General features: G+C 41.3%; 1 protein-coding gene across 2 annotated transcripts in view; it reads left to right on the top strand.

Moving 5' to 3' along the window:
* The window catches only part of tbc1d32 (TBC1 domain family, member 32), a 64,922-nt gene that overhangs the window by 17,697 nt on the left and 24,811 nt on the right, over positions 1 to 22,414 (top strand). For both annotated transcript variants that reach the window (XM_076037558.1, XM_076037557.1), the window contains 7 exons: positions 395 to 513; positions 3,553 to 3,672; positions 3,913 to 4,001; positions 14,654 to 14,776; positions 16,779 to 16,887; positions 19,279 to 19,372; positions 19,653 to 19,787. In XM_076037558.1, coding sequence (XP_075893673.1) covers positions 395 to 513; positions 3,553 to 3,672; positions 3,913 to 4,001; positions 14,654 to 14,776; positions 16,779 to 16,887; positions 19,279 to 19,372; positions 19,653 to 19,787 — 789 coding nt within the window. The remainder of the gene's footprint in view (positions 1 to 394; positions 514 to 3,552; positions 3,673 to 3,912; positions 4,002 to 14,653; positions 14,777 to 16,778; positions 16,888 to 19,278; positions 19,373 to 19,652; positions 19,788 to 22,414) is intronic.

Raw genomic sequence — 22,414 nt, 5'->3', positions numbered from 1 at the left:
TGACTATATTGAATGAAACTCTGAATGTATTGAATGAAAGTCTGAATATAATGAATGAAACCCCGAATAGGGTATATACTGTATGTACTGTATTCACATTAATTCAAATATTCACATTATTCAAATAAATCAACAAAGCAGAACATGGAGGAGGTATCTAGGTTTGTGTTCACAGGCCACAGTAGTTTACCGGCAAGCTCGGGAGAGGGATGGGTATTGAGTACTGAAGGGGACACAAGTGCGCTGCAATCAAAAATGTAACCACTTGATGTCACTGTTTCTTCTTAAAAATCCCCAAATATTACACACTTAAACTTTAAATGCTTTACGTCCTATTAAATGTTCCTCTATTGCTGCTTTTGGCTCATTTTGCTTTCGCATTTTTTTGTTACAGGTTTCATACGAGCGCTGATTCTAGAGCTCTGGTGCACTCTTGAGTGCAGCAGTGAAGACGTCAGGGTGGTCCGACCCAAACCCACACCGATGGACCCCATAGACAGGAGCTGCCTGAAGGTATTGTGCCCATCTCTCTGTTTGAGCTGATTTAATCTGAAGCGCGTGTGGTGACACTTTCAGCCGACTGTACTCGTAAAAGTGTCTTAAATCTTAAGACTCTCTAAGACGTTACTCTTTGCTTCAGCCTGGGGACCTCAAAGTCTTTGGTTTACAAGTTTGGACAGGATTTTTTATTTTTTTTTTCGCAGTTCAGTCTAGGACAGGCTCAAAGTTTGACGTGAAGCTCCAACGTGTGTGTGTGTGTGTGGGGCCGGGGACACTGGCCTCTGACTGGAGCCAAGTCGTGTCTCTCAGTAAAAACCAGCCGGGTGAATACAGACAGCCAGTGAAGTGTGAACTGTGCCCTGCCGCTGGTGACTGTAAAGCTTGCCTTATCACTGGGTCAGCTGCCAGGTTACATCCACACAGCGAGACATTTAAGTTCACCCAAGCCCCGCACAGAGGAGCAGCGCAGCCCCAGAGCCAGGTTGGTGTTGGAAACGGACAAAATGTGCAAGGGGGAAAAAAAAATGTCATGCTTGCTTCTTTTGAACTGTGGTGAATTTTTTTTTTGTCAAAACCCCCCCCCGCAAAAAAAAACCAAGGTTGGTGACAGGTTATTGTTGTAGATAATGTAGAAAAATAAATGTCACACCCATTTTCAGACTGTATATTTATATATAATCCATAGGTCGCGTTAACTGGATATTTTCCGTCATTGACTTTTTTTTTTTTTTTTTTACGGTGACGGAAAAATCTGAAGGCTTTGGTCATTTTGGCAGGTTGCAATTCACACCCCTGACCACTTGGTGGCAGTGATCATATTGCAACGTCCCCTTCTTCGGCGCGAAGATGTCAGACAGTTTCTTTGCGTGTCTCAGCCACACCCAGTGCATACGCCAACATTTTTTTTTTGTCTTTAATGGGCTCACAGAGCATGCGCAGTGGTGTCATTTCCCATAATGCCTCTGTAACGCACATGATCTATTTGGCCAATCAGAACGATTCCGGAGAACGTCACTTAGACACGTCAGGACGCAGCCAATCAGAACGAGCTGAGACACAGCAGCACGTACGACTTTGTGACGTCACGCAGGGAATAAACTCTTTTCTGCTGATTTTCTGGCCTTTATCATTTTTTTAAACGACTAAAAGACCATAACTGAAAAATCTACAATAGAAAGATTTGATATCAACCGGGTTTCAGGTCACAGTCGTCCTGTCAGCCGTTTTAAATGCGTTTATTTTTGTATTGCGGTCTTTGGGAAAAATGCTTTTTCGGCCCATGGAATTATTTCTGCTGCAGTACCTCGAGTGGCCACGGGGAAAAATCGAGGGCAATGTGCCGTTTGTTGTGAGAATTACGTTGTGTGCTGCTGTTTGAGTGCAAATGTTTGAGTATGTGTGTGTCAGTGCGTTCAGTGTCATGTACGCTGTGTGCCACAAAACAATCCATGGCAAATGCACGAGGTGGTCCAAAAACATTTTCCCACCACTTTAGAAGTTATAAGACCACGGTTTTCATTCCTGTCTTTAAAGGGGCAGTCGCCCCACTATTAACCACTGAAAAGATCTTTCGAGCAAATTCAGCCCTTCGTTGGCAGCCTCTTACAAAAACACTCAGTTCCAGCTTCCGACTGAAACGTCTTTTTTTCGTTGCGTCTAAGGGGACACAAATGTGGCGACAGCGTGGAGGTCTCAGAGGATGGTATAGATGGCTGGAGGGCAGCGTTGTCATTAACCTTGGAGACGTACTGGTGCCATTTGTGCCGTCGCATTGGACTGATTTCCAAAACTACACACTGGAGAAGAAAAAAAAAAAAAAAACAAAGATGTGAAAGACAGACCCGTTCATCTCTGAAGGATTTATTAAGGAGATAAATACACATTATAGTTCAAAAACTATAGTTACAATCAATGTCATATTTGAAATGGATTTTAGATAAAAAACAAACAAACAAACAAACAAAAAAAACGCTGGTCTTTTCTCTCTCCAGTTTTGATTGTTTCAGTGTCTTGGGGTTTATGAGGGTGCGTGCATCCGTTAAACTCTGACAAAGGCAAAGCGTGTCAAAGTCTGTTTTTCATCTGTGGAACATCAAACAAGTAGGCCGCGATGAAAGACTTTTAAATTCAGAAAAGCACACCTTGATATATTATTTACAGCCCTTTCAATGATGTCTTTGTTCTGTCTTAAAAAAAACAAAAAGAGAGAGAGAGAAAAAAAAACCCTTTTGTATGTCTGAGCAGAATGGTCAACATGTTTTGTTTTCTGTTCAGGGATTTAGGGGTTATATCAAATACATTACGATGCTGCCATTATTATTTATTTTTTTTAATGACATTTTGACATGTGTGTCCTTGCTTTGTGTAAACCTTTTTCAAGTTGGGTGAAGAAACAAACTGTCTTTATAGCAAATGTCAAAAGTTTATATGGCGAAATACATCATAGCAAAGCACAAAGCAAAGTTTGTCATGAGCCACAATGGGGGAAAAAAAATTCAACCTTAACAAATGATAATGCCGTGTTAATGATTTCCCACTTGTATTTTACATAACCTGTTTTAGTGAAAAATATATGTAATGCAGGGAAAGGAGTCGTTAACCAATGAGATTCAGAGACTGAATCCTATATCGTTTCCTCATCGACGCAGTGTGTTTGGAGGAACCTCATTGCTGTTAATGAGCTGATCTTCCAGTCGAGATGCAGCCCATTGAGTCAGCGATGGACGGAACGCACCGTGGACGCGGCGGCTTTACCAACGTGCTCTGCTTGGTCTTTTGACATTTAGCTCCTCGGTCATCCTGCGTCCGCGTTATTCGCATTCTTCCGGAAGGCGCGGCGGTGAAGTGTGCGCTCGACGGCCAACGCGCAACACCGCAATAAACCAAACCCACAAGAAATGTTCTTAAAAGCACCAGGCCCAATGAACATCCACCTGGCTGCCAGTCGTGACTAAATTACCCCGTTACGCAGTTTAAACAAGGGTGGCTTTCCGGCTCCTTCCCCCACCCTCTGCTCTCTCAAGTCTTGCCTTCCTTCTCTCTCCTCTCCAGTCCTTTCTGTCCATGGTCAACCTGCTCTCCTCCTCCCAGTCCGTCTGGAAGCTCCTGGGCCGACAACCTCTGGCCAACAAGTCGAATTACACCCTGAGAGAGATGCCGACCACCGTTCCCGTGAGTGGCTTTCACACCGCCAGTGCAATCCCTCCCTCGGCCATTGGAGGGCATGTTTGCGCCTCTATTCAAACCGCCGTCGCGGCGTTTGAATTGACGAGCAGCGCCCACCCGCCACATGCGTGCCCATGTTAATTGCTGCGAAATACTGTGAAATGACACTGTTCCCTCTTTCTGTTGTGTTGTGCCCATCCCCCCCCCCCCGACCCCCCCCCGACTTCTGCCTTCGTGCCTCTGCAGGATCTGATGGACAGGCTGATAGCTATGAACTCCGACGCTAAGATGAATTCCCTCTTCCACTTTGAGCAGTCGCACACATTCGGCCTGAGGTACGGAGGTTTTTTTCCCCCCCCTCTCTCCTTTATTACTCTACTTAGAGGCGGGAAAGCGCACAGTGGTATTGAATTAGAGCCTAATGGCAGCACCTACGCATTCACATGACGCATACACGCACGTGACGGACGGTGACGGTCACACTTGACGCCCTACTGATGTTACGAAAGGCTGAGGGAGGGATCGATCTGGATAAGAAAAGTAGTTGTGTGCCAATTTCCCGCCAAGATAACAATTCCACGAGCTTCCGGTGGTTTTCAATTCCAAAAGAAAAGTTGCGTCCCTGTAAACGCAAAGGTAAAAAAAGGCATCAGTGTTTCCTGAGAGAAGCGGCGTGGGCAACAAAATCATTTCAAATAAAAGGTCTGTTTGTGTCACGGTTGTGCCCAGAACGCTCCGGTGGCTGCGGTTCATTCCTTTGGTTTTCTTCTTCTTTTTTTTTTTTTTATCCAAGGTTTTTTTTTTTTTTTTAAATCTCAATAGCTTAGACTTGTTTGGAGCCCTGCTGACTCACTCACTATGTCTGTGACTGCAGTCGGCCCACTCCTATTAGGTTCCTCGGGCCAAGTGAAAGAAACAACATGCTTTATTCCTTTAGCGACCGAGACTGAATGATTCAGCCCGGGAAATCGATGGGACTGCGACTAGATGTGCACAATTCCACATTTTGCCATCAAGCTGTTGCCATGCCCTGGTAATTAAATGCTAAGTATCAGAGGCTAATTACTTTAGGATAAGAACGGCGGGTAAGTCATCTGTGAGTACAATGGTACAATACTGGCCAAAATTAATTTAGTCAGTGTTCAGTACAGCTAGCTGGCTAGAGCTAATTGGTATCATTATCTTGGTTTTTGACTTGTATTTTGATGGTATAATATTGTCTCCATTGAAATATGGCCTGTTGCATCCCACCGTTCCAAGTGTGTATAGTTAAGGTTAATTATGAGTAGGGTGGGCCAATAAAGTGCAATAATAATAATAATAATAATAATAAAAATAATAATAATAATAATAAAATCATAAAAAACAACACAGACAATAATTGACAACTCTAAGTTAAACAAAGCCTTTGACTATCTTGGGCTAAACTCTCAATGACTGCTGTTTGTAAGGGTAAGCCCGATCACTGGCTAAGCCGTTTTCTTGGCTTCTTATAGACCAGAGAGAAACACACAGGCGATGTTGCAGCTAATGGGACAAAACTCCTGCTTGAATCACTATGAGAGTGTCATCCATCTACACACAAACATTTTGTCTTGTCTTATTAGGGCCGTCACTTCATTAATTTATAAAGTGCTTGTTTCCGTTTTCACTTATTCATACTGACTGACGTCGGCAATCTTTTCCCCCAACCCGTCGGATTTACTCCACACATCCGCGCGCGTGAAGAAACCCCAGAATGTATTTGTAAAGGGGAGCCCCATTCAAATAGCAAGGCGGTTTGACAATTCCTCCAGGTGTCACATTCACAATGGAGCCAGTTATTGCCGGCGGGAGGCTCCCGCTGGTGTATAGGAAGGTATTCAGCGTGCACCCTGCGTCAGCAACCCGTGGTGAGCCACAGCGTGCCACCTTTGTGAATTAAACCTCGCCAAAACCATTGTAGAGTGTCGCAAAAATGGAGAAAGCTTTCAGTGCCATTCTTCAGTTGCCATCTGACGCGAAAAAGACATCCAACTCTGATAAAATTGCCACAACACCACACTACGGTGCAATATCCGTTGGCAGCAGCATCTTCCATCCGTGGATTTTAAAGGGTGAGTCTGCAGCATTTGCTTTCGACGGCTGTCACGACTAAAATGGCACCGATTGGTTCCTTCATCAATCCTAGACAGTAAAAATGCTTTTGATTGGAGCCATTAAAGTTAACGCCCCAAGATTTCAGACAACAGGTTGCATTCCAAGGTCAAGCACACACACTAGCACACATGATTGCACTTTTTATTTTTCGTTCATTCTCTATTTCATTTGGAGATAGTATTATCCCAGAAATAAAACCCCCAGAAAAAAAAAAAAAAACAGAAATAAAAAACCCAGAAATATACGCAACAAGTGTCACTTAAAGCCCTTTTTGCCACTAATGTGTAAGTGTCTTTTAATCTTTTTCATTAAACTTAATAAAAATACACTCACTTAAAGGATAGGGTGTGTTTAATCTCAAAGTAGTTTCCACAAATTGGGAAAAAAATCTCCTAAAAATATCTCTGAAGTAATTAACTCTGATGTCGGTCTACAGTCCAAATTTAATATATATATTTTTTTTATCTATCAGCCGGGTTTTACGTCGAGTTCCACTGTGTCAAATGATACGCACGCGGAATCCCCATATTTATCACAGTCACCGCCGAAATGTAAATCTTCCCTGTGCTTAGAGGCTCAAGCATGATTTACAGCACCACAAACAGTTTGGTGATCAATCACGGTCGAGTGTTGAGCGTGCACAAGTGCATTGTGGATACCCTCTGGTGCACACTGAATTTTGCGACTGATGCTCAGTCATCGACCTGATTAACTGGAAGGCAGTGCGATGTCCAAATCCCGCAAGCTAGCCTGTCGGCATGTCCGTAGGGAGGACGCCGAAGCTGAAATTGATTGGCACAGCCTTGGCGTGGAGTATACGGTATATGCAAATAGTTGCCTCATTAGGAAGTGGTTGCCCTTACGAATGAGTCGGCAAAAAACCTTGACAGAAAACTTGAAAGGTTATATGTGAACATTGGTTCATATGTTCACAATAGTCCTTCATTCAGGACCTAGATACTTAGTTCAAGTCCCTTTTGATGTTGCATTTGGACTGGACACATTCAGAGTGGAAAAACTAAAGCCTTTGTCCATTCCCCAATATTTTTAAATCTGGAACAAGGGATAGGTAATTAACTACCATTTCGTTCTATTTATCTGTTGCAACGTAAACAGCAGAACACACTATTATGCATGCTTTAATTTACATGTGGCTACTTATCATTTCACATGAACAATATTAATGTAAAGGTCTAGTGTGTCAAATTTGGCCTGATTTACGATTTTCATATTGATAAAAGCTGAATGGACTGCCCATAAATACATTAATAAAAGTGTTTCCTTGCCAATGGAATTTAATTATAGGTTAAGTGTTTAATATTTGGAGACAAACATCAAGTGGTTGCAATTTAGATTGCAGTGTTTTTCAGTTATGTCCATCCCTCTCCTGAGCTTGCCTGTGAACTACGGTGGCCTGCGAGCACTGGATACCTCCTTCACCTTCTTCTGTTGCTGTGTCTCAATTCAGGGTCTGCACCCTTTGAAACGAGCGTCCTCAGTCTGAAGGAAGCGTTCTAGCGGTCTAGAACGGTCTAGCTTTTATAGCATCAAGCTAACCATTGGTTCGCCATCTAACGATGTCGTTCGATATTCACATAAGTAAAAACCCTACGTTAAAACTGCATATTTTACGTGAAATTTCAATACTTAAATTTATATTAAGTGTCTTTGCCAGTACCTGCCGCTAATTTCAGCTGACTTCCCAGGATCCCATGATGCTTTGCAGCAGCACGCAAAGCATCATGGGATACAGAAGTATGCGAAGGATAGTAGCGGTGCAGCCTTGGAATTGGCTAAAACGAAGGCGCATTCCGAGTACGCATTTTTTAGCGTCCTAAGGACTTTTGGGAATTGGGACGAGCCTTCGGCGCAGTGCTGTGACGCAACTCCCTTTCAAATGCGTACTTCAAGGATGCAGACCCTGAATTGAGACACAGCCCGTGTTGTTTTTTTTGTAGTTGCAAGCGTTCACTCTAAATTCGAGACGCGCTGTTAGGCAGGCTGGATTGTCCACACCAGGGTCCCTTGGAAATATGGCAGTGCAAGATTGCAGCTACAGTGACTGGGAGCAAGACCCTTGCTATATCTATAGTCTTGCATATGTATGAGAACCACTCAATGGGTAGGGAAACCAAAAAATGTTATTGTACTATGAGTATACACTTATAGCAACATATTTATGTTGTATGTTAAGCTTTAACCAATATAAAAATCATAAATTAAGCCACCTTTTACACTCTGGATGTTTAAGCGGCTTATTTTTTCAAAGCGTATGAAGATGTGGAATTCAGCAGGGCGGGTAGGTTTAGCAGGCAGTTTAAGGGCAGGAAAAGATCTGGGCAGACAAGGCACCGAGCGCATTGGCTGCCAGCGCCTGGCGACCCATCGCCTGGTGCCCCTGCAGGGGCTTCCTGCATTCTGGTGCTTGACGTAGTCCCTCAGCTCCCCTTAAATAGCAGGTGAGTTGATAAAAGGCTGATGAGCTACAACTGGCTCCACCTGCTACCCCCACCCACAGCTGATGCTGGTCCTGTGATCAGAAAAAAGGGTGCGAAGGGGAGAGAGAGAGGGACCAGGTGAGAAGGAGTAGCAGGAGAAGAATTCAAGGCAAACAGTCCTTTCAGCACAGCGGGAGAAAAGACCTTGCTTTTCCCGCTGCATGCACAGTGAGTGTTTATGTGGAAATATGACAGCCTATCGCAGAAATGTTCAATGTTTTTTTTTCACTTGGTGTTGGGGGTTCCATGACAGTGTTGGAGCTTTGTGGCAATGAGAGATATGCCAGGCAGCCGAAGAAGGGTTACGCTTGTTAGCACGAGCGACAATTTCTTGTGTGTTCGTCGGATTTGTTGCCGGTCGCACGGATGATGAAATAAGGCACAATTCCGATGCATCTCAGCATCTTAAGAGTGCGTCACAGATTCTTGTCCGTGTCAAACATATTTTATTCAAATATTTTTTGCTGGTTAAAATGTCAGTGTCAGTTGACGTAGCATCCACCGTGCATTCCTGTTGCGCTGTTGACAAAAAAAAAAAAAAAAGCTACACTCCTTGTCGCGCTTACAAGCTAGTGTGAATTAATAATTCCCAGCCAGAGCCATCGTTACTGTTTCCTCCTGGATTGCTTGGATGCCTCTGTCCCACTCTTTTCAAACACGCTAATTATCAGCTTCAGAATGCCACCGAACGCTCCGTTTCCTCATATGTACCATACTAAGTTTTTTTTACATTTGCTTTCATGCTTTCTTCTTTATCTTCTATATCCCAAATATTTATGTAACTCAAATCTTTTTATTTTTAAATGATATGGTTCCATTAAAAGGGTGTTTATTCATTTGGTGGTCAGTGAAACAGAAGAAATTAGATTATAACAAAAAAGGCAAAAAAAACAAACAACGTTTTGAGGATTATTAATTTAAACTGACAGTTCATTTTTATAGGGACTGTGGCTTTTTAACTTTCAGCTTTGATAAGAGTTAATAATTCATTTGCACATTTTCTTTTTATGATGCGATATATGCAGAAAATGTTCAATGTCAATTTCAGAAACAGAAAACTCTAATGCAGTTAACGTTCACATTACTCTTGACTCGCAGAATCTGATTTTCTATCGTCGGCCTCCACCGACTGTCAATGACAGCGGGCTCCAGATGCTGCCTTCCATAAAGCTGACCATTTGCATCTCGCCTCGGGCATAACCAATCCATTAGTGGTGCGATCATCACTCAACATGGCGAGGAGATTACTGTTGGTGTTTGGTTTGTACACGGGCCCTCCGACGCGTGCGGCCACATCATCAGGGGAGTAGTCATCTGTCATGAATGGATGTTTCAATGTGGATTCCTGGAGCCAAAGATAGAGCAAGCCAGTCAGTGTCCGTGACAACAGTTTTCGGGACTTCCGCTGCATCGGACACATGTGAAGATGATCCAGTGGAATAGTTCTCTGTCAAGTGAATGCGAGTCAACACTCATAGCCGCAATAAGTCCAAAGAGGAAAATATCCCCTGAGTCTGAGAAAGTGGACTAATTGGACTATGTCTACATCACAGTGGCCCAAACTCGAGCATTTGAAACTACTAAAAAGGTCATCCAGAGCATTTTTTGTAATGTATTTTTATTATTAACAATATCACAACAGAGGAAATCAGTTATACTGAATACCACAGATAGATAGATAGATAGATAGATAGACAATTATTGTCATTGTACAGTTGCCTGGACAACTAAATTCAAAAGCTACAGCTGTAGGTGTTTAAAGCAAAATAAAGTGCCACACATTATAGGAGAATGCGTGTTATGAAGAAACACATGCCATATAAACATATACATACACAATATTGCACAGTGCTAATGTTCAAAGTGACTGAGAAGAAGGTTGGGAGTATGTGTCCTGACAGGTATGACAACGTCTTAGAAAAAGGGCCTTCACACCTCGCCGAGGCTTTGTTGAAAGTAAACAAGGTTATGATTTGCTCATTTAATCATCCATTTCCTTCCACAAAAATAAGTAATTATAAGAAATGGATTGAACTGACCTTATTAGAGTGATTAGAAAACCCACCAGAAATTAATTGCTGTGGCAAAATCACACTTTTCCTGTTAACTCTTAATGCTGGGGGATTTTATCTCGAAGAGTTTAGAACGTTGGCCAAAAATGTATCGTTGGGAGAAAAAAAAAAGGGTCACTGTTGACCCTGACCTAGGTCTGCTACCTTAAGGCTAGCTGACTACAAAGTAGATGCGGTGCACAGTGAAAACGTTGTCCCGTGAGAGGTGGCTGTTTGATGGTGGTATGTGCAAATGGGTTCCTTAAGCCTTTTTTCTTACACCTGGGTGGGATGATGCCCTGCTTGAATGTGCTGGCCATGAGTCACAACTCAGCGTGGATGAACAGGCTTGTCTCAGGCAGCACTTATTTTGAGCATCACATTCCTGTCGGCCTCAGTCTCTTGGCAGTCCAGGTCCAGTCCTACCAAAGAGCCGACAATTTTTTTTTTTTTAACCCATTAATACCTGACACTAAGAAAAGTAGCAGATGGAAACAAAATTCTTAAAACAGCTTTGTCAAAAAAAGCTTTGACCTTTGGCAGAAATGTCTCTTAGAAAATACAGAAAAACAAACTAATACACAGAATATATAACTGCTCTTATCAGCACATCAGAACTCAACGGAACAAACAGCTCAGCAGCACACTTGGAAAAAAAGAGCGGCGCTATTATTTAAATAAACAAAAACAAGCTAATACCAACTAAAGTAATATCAAAAATGAAAGTGGCTGCAAATGCCTCCACAATCACACCTGTGATAAATCACTTCATAGAACTAGGGATCAACAACAGGATCAAAAGGATGAAAACTATAAAGTGATCCTTGAAGTTAAATAAAGGGTCCTACTGTATGTCCTCCTTTCCCTTTTGCCAGCTCCTAGATTCTCCATTGTGATCTAAAAATATCACTCATTCGTTATCTCCTCTGTAAAGGTTACGAAGGGATGTGTAAATCTGGATCTGTTGTTGCTGCTGTCGCGATGTTTCTCTGTTTTTTCCACTGGCGCAATGTTTCAAAAAGAGAAAAAGGAACTTTAAAAGAATAAGATAACTAACCCAAATTTTTTCACAATGCTTTACGAGTAAGTCTGATTAACGTTGTATTTTGACCGAAAAAAAAAAAGGGTTGCGATGTTAAAACATAAAGAAGAAGCAAAGTGGCACTCGGTGTTTGAAAGCCCTGGTCTCGCTCCCGTCCTCAAAGGTCAACAATTGGTGAAAGTCTCGGTCAAAATGGGTTAAAGAAGCCTTTTTTTTTTTAAGCCATTCGACCTCTTCCATGTTGACATCGCGCCACCATGACATGACACCATGACCTCAGAAGACTGGAGTCTACCATTTCCGGTTTTATGAACAGTCAAATGGATTAATTTGACGAAAATGACAAGTGAAGTGCAAACCTCAATTAATCTCACTGTTTATTTGTGATCTGATGATATAGAACACATTTTCAAACAAACCTGAAGTGTCTACGTTTTGATACAATGTAAGAATAGGTAAAGAAAAAAAAAAAAAAAAGAAATCCTTGACTTGATAAAAGGTGTCTTTCAAAAAAGTCAACCTGGAGGCAGACCCTGTTTTTTTTTTTGTTTTTTTTTTAATGCTTTGTCTCCCACTGATGGAGGTCAGATGGCCTGGCAGACTCTCAGCCTCTTGCTGTGCTGCTGTCAGAATGACTGTGTAGAGTTGTCAGTCACACAGAAGTGCGAGCAAGTGCCCACCACATCCAGAAATGAAGCAGCTGCTGCTTTAAAAAAAAAAAAAAAAGAAAGAAAGAAAAAGAAAAAAACAAGAGTGAGAGATATGTTCCACGCAGACTTACACAAATGGCACACGGAGCGACACGCTGCGCTTAACACCAACGCTCGTTTGTCGGAACAGGAAGACACACTATTAGAAATTGAAGTGACATTTTCTTAAAAGCCAGACTGGAGTCTTTTATGTGTGTAAAAATATCTCTGACATTTCTGCTCAAAGCTATTGTGCGTTCGCTGCGTTTTAAGCCTTAGTTGTTTTTATTTTTTTTTGTTTCAAAAAAATATATAATAAGGACAACTCGTTAAAAGTGACAATATAACAGAAATGCAACCAGTCTCTATCTAATTTGAGCGTGTGCAAATTACGAGGCTAAATTGATTTTTTACTTAAGGACTTGAATCACCGAAAGAACCTTCACTAGAAACACTGAATGTTGCTATTGATTAAAATACAAACATGAGCAGTTTTTTGGCCTTGGATCTCTTGTAGCCTGACTAATGGGCCATTTTGTCCCAGTCACTTGAATGGAATCTCTCGGAATATCAGTATTGATTACTGAAACAACACAATAGCTGCACCGACAGTCACACCACTTTCACAAATGTTCTCACTGTATTTCTCATGATTCTGTTGATTTGTTGACTATATTTCTGAGATTATTGTTGAGACAATTTCGTGTAGGGAATTGGACCGCATTGCCCCTATTGGACCTCTGTTAAGAGTTTCTTTTTTTGCATAATATCATGATTTATTTCTTTTTTTATTGGCCAGATGAACGTCGATAAACAGTATACAGATTTTTATGGTTCCTACATTAGCACGAAGAAAAATGTCAATATCAGCACTTCTGTACTTTTTGAGTGTGTATTAATAGAGCGGAGTACCTTTACTAACAGATGGCTACAACTCTGCTGTCAAAGTCACAGATACAGGAAATCGTGCCCTTCACAACAAGACATTCTGTCTTTTAACATGTCCTCATCTTTGCGCTACAGATATTCATCTTCATTATTCTGCTTATTGTGTCGCAGGTTTAGTTTAAAAACAGTGTGAGATGTGAGGACAGTGAGATTGAGGATGTTTCGCAAGGTGTTCCAGTCATTGGCTGCAGCAAATCGGAAGGCGTTCCGACCAAAGATGGTGCGAAGTGTAAGGATGGTGAGTTTGATGAATTTCCTGGGCCGAGGATTGAGGCCAGAATAGGAGAGGTGCAGAGGGGACGAGAGGTAGAGAGGTGCTTTCCCCAGTAATGTTTTGTATATGAGTTGAAGCCAGTGGCACAGCCGTCTGGTGTGGACGGATGTGCAGTCGGCCAGGTTATACAGGTCACAGTGGTGAATTGTGAATGGAGCGCCTGTGGCGAAACGCATGGCAGCATGGTGAAGGGTGTCAAGTTTGCTGGGAGTGGATTGAGAGGCCGTCCTATAGATGTCACCATCATCAAATATGGGAAAGGTTTTTTTTAACAAGTGTATGTTTGGCTGAACGGGTGAAAGGGGCCTTGTTTCGGTAAAGGAAGCTCATGGGGTACTTTGACTTTAGACTGCAGATGCTTAATGTGGGTGGTGAAGGACAGGGACAACCTGACCATCACCAACCAGAGGCCAAAGTACTTGTAGAAGGTCACAGACTTCAGTTGAACTGAAGTGGTAGACTTATGTTTCAAAAATAATGCATCGCGTATTTAAGGGAAATAAGGCTATGAAGGTACTGTTCGATAGAGGTGAGACTGAGTTGCAGAGTGGATGCCGCAGAGTGGCGAGAAGGGCTCACTGAGTGTAAGATGGTATCATCAGCACATAGGTAGATCTTAGAAATGCCAGCATTTTTGGCTACATCATTAATGTAGCTAAAGAACAGTGTTGGGCCTGGGATGGAGCCTTAGTTGAGGCACACCTTTAGTAGTGGTAAGGGGTTCAGACAGGATGCTTCCATTCTTTACTTGATGAACTCTGTTGTTGCGATAGCAGGCGAACCAGTTACAGGAGTATAAAGGCAAACCAATGCGAGTGAGCCTTTGCAGAGGATGGGGCGGATGTGCATTGGATGACATTTGCCGACACGCTGCACGTGCACTGCTCTGTCCAGCTCAGAACTGGACGTTTCAGCAAGAGGATGTCCCTTGCAACACACCCAGAGTACAAAAGTGCAAAAACCACAATCATTTCGCTTTCTTGTTTTGTCAAAGATTAACTAGAAACGATTAAAACATTTCAATTTGTTTGTGTGCCTCTCATGCAGCCAAACCGTTTGAAACACACTAAAAAAAATGTAATCTATCTATCTATCTATCTATCTATCTATCTATCTATCTATCTATCTATCTATCAAATGGACTTGAATTACCTGTTTCCTGTTGAGTTTGTTGTTGAGGGCCCAAATAAGGCCTTTGCTTGCCTGGTCCTGCTCTGCTGAACAGTGATAACTACAACCTGTACCTCTGTCCGAAGTGCTCAGTGCCGCTGCTTTGTTGCAGTGTGTCATGATACCGTCCCCTGTGTTACTACTTTCTTGTCTCATTTGTATGTGTATGTTTGCAGACTGCTAAGTGTGATTTGCTGCAACTTGGACTCCTTTCTGCTGCTGGAGAGCCAGTACAACATCTGCTCCTTGCTGCTGCAAAGTCAGAGGGACAACGTCACTCAGCTGGACACCAACGAAGGGTACGAACCAGTAACCACGTCTTCAGAGGGACACATTTGATTTGGACACGTGACTGTTTAGAGAGCTTTCGTGGTAATCTGAAATTAGCTTGCATTTTTTTTAATCAGTGATTTAATAATACGATTGTTGACTTGATTGTAAAACAGTCAAATTTTTAAATAAAGTAAATAAACCCCACACATAGAAAGAGAGAGTAAACTAAAACAGTATTTCTATACTCATTTTTCTTTATTAAAATTCACTTTCGGCTAAGCTTAATTAGCTTGTGCACTGTACAGTACTTGACTTAAGGCAGGAATTTGTTTGTCACAATCACTGGCTGCTTTGGGAGATGCATTTCTTCTAATGTGAAATCTATGTCATATGTCAGCTTGTGTAATACAGTGGCTGAGGGAAATTGAATAATTATGGTCCGTTAGGGCCTGATGTAGTAATGAAATGTACATCAGGCCATATTGAAGCCCCCAAATGAGGGCTGCAATATGACGTTGCTGGCGAGCTACTAAGAATGCATGCGCAATTGACAACAGGCGCAAAAGTTGTCGCCTGATTTAAAGGTTAAGTGTGTAGTATTTGGATATTTTGAGAAGAAACCGCGTCCTCAAATCAACCAACAAAGAAGAAGGTGGCCGAATTATCCGTGTTTTGATGCGCAGGCCACCGTAGCTCACTGGCAAGCTCCGGAAGGGGCGGGGAGTGAAAGACCGTGCAATCTAAAATAACCACTTGCTGCTGTTTCTTCTTCTCACACTCAATATTACACATTTAGGGCCTGATTTACGAGAGGAAAAACTGCGAAAAACATTAGATGCGCTAACTAATGATGTAACTGATCTACTAAAGTAGATCTAGAAGTAAACTAAATTAAATGAACTTCTTCAATCGAAACATTTTCCTAAATTTGAACATTCCCCCATTCAGCTTGCTCGCCTGCCTTCCGCTTCTCAGTATTGCACTTGATAGGACAGGACACTTTGAAATTTAATCACCGCTAAGGTGTTTGTTTTTCCTCCCTTGTCACAAAGATAATTAAATAAAACGGTGAAGAACGAGAAGGTCATTTTAAAAGATGGCATTTAAGAGCCTCCCACTTTGGTGACAGAGTTGTGGCATTTACTCGTGTTTGTGTATCAAAGATTGATGACTTATTTATTCATGATTGTTTTCCCGCCCACTTTGTTCTTTATGCTTGCATTACCATAACACCATCATATTTCATTTTACCCGGCATCACGAATTCAAAACTTTTTTTAATTCGATTCTTTTAAAACAACTATTATGTTATTATTTTTTGTGACATTTGAGACAAATAATGATATTTTGTCTTCTTTTTGACCTTTTATCATCCATCCACACCGCTAAAGTGTGCTTTCTCTGAGAACACACAACACATTTTTATTTGACTCCAGCTGTGTGCTTTTTTTTTTTTTTTTTTTTTTTAACTTCATTTTTGTTTTACTCAGGGAGTAATATATGCAAATTTCATTTGATGGTTAACAGGCCCTTAAAAAGAGTGCCGTACAAAAGAATTGTTCCTTTTATTACCACTTTCAAGCTCAAATTGCTTCGGCTATAGGAAATCTCCACCGAGTCTGACATCCTTCGACCCTAAAGTGCCTTTATAATTGGGGTATTCTCAGATCTTCGGCATGGAGTCCTTCCTCCCTTTCTTTTCACACTTACTTTTCAACAGTGATATAGTCCCCACCATCTAAGGGCTTCAGAGGCTGTGAAGTCTTTTAAAAGACTTTGCAAAGAAAGTTATTCGAGCTCCAGTAGATTGGGGACACTTTTGAAGGTTAAATCAACATGTTATTTTATTCAAGGTTTGCGCAACAGGCCTGTTTTTCCCTCTTCCCCCCCCCCAATAAACTATGCAGTTCAAGGATCTCACGCATTTGATTTCAGGATCTGCAGCGCTACGTTGGAAAGTTTATTAGGGAACTGAGATTGACGTGGGCTACTGCGTCTTCGCCATTTCTTTTTCTTTGTCCTGCACAGGGAGTTCATTATAGACAGTCTGTCAGTGGAGAGGAATCATGTGTTGGTCCGTGTCGGTGTGGTGGGAGGTCCGTCTGAGAGGAAGCTTCCTGCTCGAGCTCTGCAAGAGGTCAGCTGTGCTCAAAATTTCCTTTCACAAAACTGATGACTACCGAAACTCATATGAGGCTATTTTCATTTCATTTTTCATGTTTTTTTTTTTTAAATTATTTTTCCATTTATATCCATTAAATTATGCTACATGAAAAAAGGTAGGTAATGTATTGCTGTCTGTCTTTGGCTACGCTACAAACACACACTGTTCTCTCGTGTCGCGTTGTAACATAACTTTCATTTGGTCATTTTAATTGTGGTATGACATCATTCCAAAATCCTATGCAGTAGTAAAACACTTAAAAGAACACTGTTCTACACTTTGACAAGTTTTACGACTTCAGTGAGAAATAACAATACTCACTTTTCAGTCTCTGTTTAAATGGGATTTTTTTTGTAGCAAAGAATCTTATTTATTGACGTCGTATTAATAACCCCTTGATATTATTACCAGAAGACATTTCAAAAACCCATCAAAGCAGTAGACATGATTTTCGATAATAATTTGGACATGGCTATTCTCTGGGTATTTTTTTTTTTTTTTCGCTCTTGATGAATACATATACAATCACTCTTGCATAGCTTTACCCTTTGGCAAAAGCCTATGTTACCAGCTCCTGAAATTTTGATTTCCCTTTTTTTTTTCACATGTCAGGTTATTTCCTGAATATTTAATCGTAAGAAAGTGCAGAAACCTGTACAAGAAGAAAAGGACATTTAGAATTTTTTTAGAGAGTCTAACTTCTGCTTGCTGTATTTCTTCTGTCTGACTTTTACTTATTCATTTTTTTCCACAATCATTTGTGAATTTGAATAATCACAGCCGTGTAACTTCCTGTGCCCATTACTCGTTCCTAATGCGTCCATTTCTATTCCGACTTCTTGCTTCTGGTTATTCCAAAGAGTCCTACTGATTACCAATAGGCCTTTTAGGTCTTGTCAGGAGCCCGCGGAATTACTTAAGCATGTTCTGGCGTATCAATATCAATTATTTAGGTGTTGTTTACGCCGAATGCAAAGCAGGGATCTCATTTACGCCGAGGTCAAGAAAGGATATGAAAGTGACTTCTGAAGGGGAGGGTGTAAATTACTGGTTTCCTTCAGCTTCACACGTCTCCCTTTTTCCAGCCCTCTCCTCTTTCTCACAGGCACAACTGGGAACAGCGGCTGTTTAGCACGTCCTGTTTTTGTATGAATTTTACAGCGCGCATGAAACTTTGAGAGACTCTTTGTTAGACGTAAAAAGAGAGAGGCGCGCTTTGTTAAAGTGATGTTTCTTTCTGACATCTCAATAAGGTTTGCGGGGTCCTTAACTGCCGACACGAAGGCCCACTAAAGATATGGATCGCTGTGAAATGTTTTATGACCTTTTTAAACCTTTACGTTCCGGCATTCTAATTCATAGATTCAATAATGCTGTAGCTTTAGACACAATAATCCTTCATAAATTACCATCCCGTTTTATTTGACGTATGTTTTCAATATTCTCTGTATATTTTAGTGTCTTGGTTAAAATTTTATTACATTTTAAATGTATAACAAAACCTTTTTTATTTTTTTTTATTTTTTTTGCTGTAAGGTGATATACTCCAACAAGAGACGAATTGATAAGTCAAATAAATAACCAAAATGTACATTTCTTGTTTGATATTTATCGTTCTGAGCTTGTTTTCATCAGGAGCCAAACAGTCCAAACAGCGCTGTGTCAGAGTGACTCCAGTCAAAACAGTTGACTGCAGTCAATGGCATCTTCGCACAACATGTGAGGGAGGCTCTGTGCATCGTCTTCTGAGTCCCGCACCCCAATCCATACCTGCGGGGATTATGATGAGCGGATTGAACAGACAAAAGAACGGCGGCGTTTGCATTTTAAACCCCATTAACATTTAGAACACATCATTATGGCACATCCTGAGCTAATGTTTGAATCTGGGAGTCTTCAAAGAAACCGTACAGTGCTGGAAAAATGTTTTTGGACACCTCGTGCATTTGCAACGTACTACATAGTTGTGTTGTTGTCACGCGATACTAGATTGCAGACTTCGATAGGGTATTTGGAAAAGTATTGATTTCGAATCGAATCGATCGCGCTGAAGTCAGGGATGGAGCGGAGGGAGCGCTCGGAGTGTTTGTGCGTGCGTGTGTGTTGGCAGCGCCGCACGTTGCCTCGATGTAGTAACGATGTATCGATACTACGGAGAAGTCATATCGTATAGTTTTTTTTTAGTTTATTTTTTTTATATATAAATAAATATCGATTTTTGACAACACTACTACGTACATTGCATAAGGACGTCACTTGAAACACACCCAGAGTACAAGAACTACAAGAATTTAGTTTTATTATTTTGTCTTATTGGCAAGAAACAACAATCTGTTTGTGTGACTCATAAAAATCTGTCCGTAGGCAGGGGATCCTTACCCATGGCCCATGTTTTCAAGCTACCCTCCACCTCGCTTCTACATGTTAGAGACGCAAGAGAAGCACCACAGCTCACAAGGTCAGTGTTGGTAAAAATGCCACCATCAACAGGCCCACGTAAAACGACGACGAGGTGGGACAGTGCTGCAGTTTGATTGCTGTTTCTCAGACAAAGGATGCTTCCTTTGCCTTGGCTGCCTCTGAGTTCACTGGTTTAGGTTAATTGGTTACGCTTCATAGTTTAGACAGACTCAGCCTCCAGCAACATAGTGTCAGTTATACTTTATTTTAGTATAGAGTGATTGTGCTGTTCACTTCTTGATGTTTATTATTTATTTATTTTTTTTTTAATTCCCCAGTGCATATAGAATCTGAGATTGAAGCATTTCTGGTATCATGCAAAGACTCAAAGAATGAGGAGAGTTGGATGGAAACATGCAGGAGACAGTACGTCAAGATTATGGCCTCCAGCCCCACCATTTTAACTGGAAAGGGTAAGCAGATGGCTCAGAAGTGGGCTCCACTCTCTCATCTCACTGCATCCTTTACAGGAACAGCTGTGTGTCTAGCTTAAAGGTCCAGTGTGTAATATTTGGGTTTTGTGATTTATGATTTTTACAATGAAAAAAGCTTCATATACTGTCCATAAATGCATTAATGAAAGTGTGTAAGACTGCGTTCAGACTGCAGGCGAATCTGATTCAAATCAGATTCCTTCTAAAAATCCGATTTTAAGGGCCGACCGTCCACACTGTCTTTAGCTCGCGTCCTCAAATAAACCAACGAAGAAGAAGCAGGCCGAGGTATCCAGGTTTACGTGTGCAGGCCACCATAGCTCGCTGGCAAACTCGGGAGGGGGTGGGAGGCCGAAAGACGGCGCTCTCTCAAATGTAACCAATTCATGTCGCTGTTTCTGCTTCAAAATCTCTAAATAGTACTTACCGTTAATTCAATATAATATTTCACTTATGTAATATTTCATAAAATCCAATTAAAACCATATGGGCAAACATATTATGCAAATGTAGTGTGTGGGTGTATGTGTTACATTACACAAAGAGGGCAAATTGGCCATCTCTTGAATATTTTTTGGTTTTCGACATATTGGGATTCTTCTTATTCTCACCCAAATATATTTTTTTCAATTGAGGTTTAGATAAATTAAGTTTAAAAATATAACATAAAGAACAATGACCTAGACCAGACTCATGAAGGCTATATCAACAGGTAATTGGGCTGGCAATTGGAGGGCGAAAAATTCCTTACATCTCATCGCGAGGGTATTGCAAGTGATTCATTTAATTCGACGTTTAACTTTAATGCGACTCACTCCATTTCCATAAAAGTCAATGTAGTCAGATTTTTACTCATCTGGCTAATCGGCAAAATAAATATGTCACGCTGAGCAGCAGAATAGGTGGTTGCGGCTGCAATTTGGTATTTCTCATGGATTTCATTTTTTATTTTTTATTTTTTACTTTTTTGAATCAATGGGCCATGATAATTACTCAAAAGAGAAATCCATCTGGTACAATACACGCAATCTGCGCGTAAGATTGAATTAAATGATCTCTTGATAGATTCCATTGTCGTGCAGGTGCGCTGTGAGCACCTCTTCAGATCTGATCCCTATGGGGCCTTTTCAGAATGCCTCATCACTTCTATTGACGGTCGTGACGGTGCACAGACTCCTGCGTCCTTTATGTGGGAGTAAATGGCAGTTTGACGAGGACAAAAATACATTTAAATGGCGAGGAGCCGCTAATCTTTTTAATGCATGCGCCGCACCGTGATTGCTTTCATCGGCGCAGCCTCCCTGTGAAAGCACGTCTTCGCTGCCTCTGCCTCATTTGGGGTTTTTCAGCGGAAGATTTGTCATGTGTTCTTCGTCTGGTTGTTTTTTTTTTTTTTCCTTTAACAAAAAAAACAAAAAAAACCCACTAATTTCGGGGAAATTGTCACACTCAAAGACCGACAGCCAAATGAACCGACGTCCTCAGTAATTGAGTGAGCTTTCAGTGTATCGAGCGCCAAGTGTGAAGAAGCTATGATTAACGCTTGTTTTTTTTTTTTTTTTTCGAAACGGCTTTAAAACAGGCGCGAGACGGGGGGGGGGAAGTAAATGGGTTCACATGATTGAAATTGCATACTATTTCCTCACTGAAACGCTCGTGGTTAGAAGTGTTCGCATGTTCAGGGGTATTGATTGCTCAACTTTAACAGCTTGTCAATGGCATGCATGGGTGATGAATGAAGTCGCAGCGTTGAACAGTGAGCCAAAAGTCATTGTGTTTTTCTCTCTCTGGCAACCTGTGACATGATTGCAGTTCAGTATTTTTTGCTGCGTGGCAGTGCTTCATGTTAAGTGTGAACAAAACGTTTACTAATCACGTACTCTTATTACAAAAAAACCAAACACATGTTAACAATATTCAATGCAAGATTTGTTTAAAAAGTATGTATGCGCCCTCTGCTTCATCTTAGTTTTCACTGAATTAAAGAAATAATATCACCTTAGCTTGGTGGCCTCATGCTGTTAAGTTGCTGTTACTTTTATGCTAACGGCACAGTATGTGCTAAGGCAGAACAATTGGAAATGGATAATCGTTACATGTTCGGGTTATGCAATCCCATGTCATAATTTTTGAGAGCACTCATTCACATACTCAACCTGCCTCTGCCTAAATGTCCAACCGATAACTAACAGTGCAAAATTAAGACGACTACTTTGTCAAAAATGTCAGTGTAAATCACCAGAAGAAATGTTTTTCCCCCAACACATTTAAACCCCCTCACCAAAAAAATGCTTTGGTACTTTCAAGGATTGCATTTATTATGGGGGGCATACAAGCGGGAGCGTTTGAGAGGCCAAGCAGAAGACCTCATCTTTACTCAGTGTTCATTTTGGCGGCTGCTCAGAGAACATAACAGTACGTTGTCGCTCCAAATGTCATTATACTCTTGTCAAGGTTTGGTCAAACTAATCGATATCTGTGTTTATCAGAGTGATTCCTCAGAATAACAGTATTTTAGCACAGTCATCTTTTCACGGTCATTTTTATCCTGTCAAAACACGACACCGTACCCGCCGACACTGATAGGACGATCGACACGATTGCTT

The sequence above is a fragment of the Nelusetta ayraudi genome, unplaced genomic scaffold, assembly GCF_046127955.1.
Source record: "Nelusetta ayraudi isolate G7.1 ecotype Tasmania unplaced genomic scaffold, CSIRO-AGI_Nayr_v1 ptg000052l, whole genome shotgun sequence".
Lineage (NCBI taxonomy): Eukaryota > Metazoa > Chordata > Actinopteri > Tetraodontiformes > Monacanthidae > Nelusetta > Nelusetta ayraudi.
Note: the sequence above shows the minus strand (reverse complement) of the source record. Positions and strands in the feature narration are given on the sequence as shown.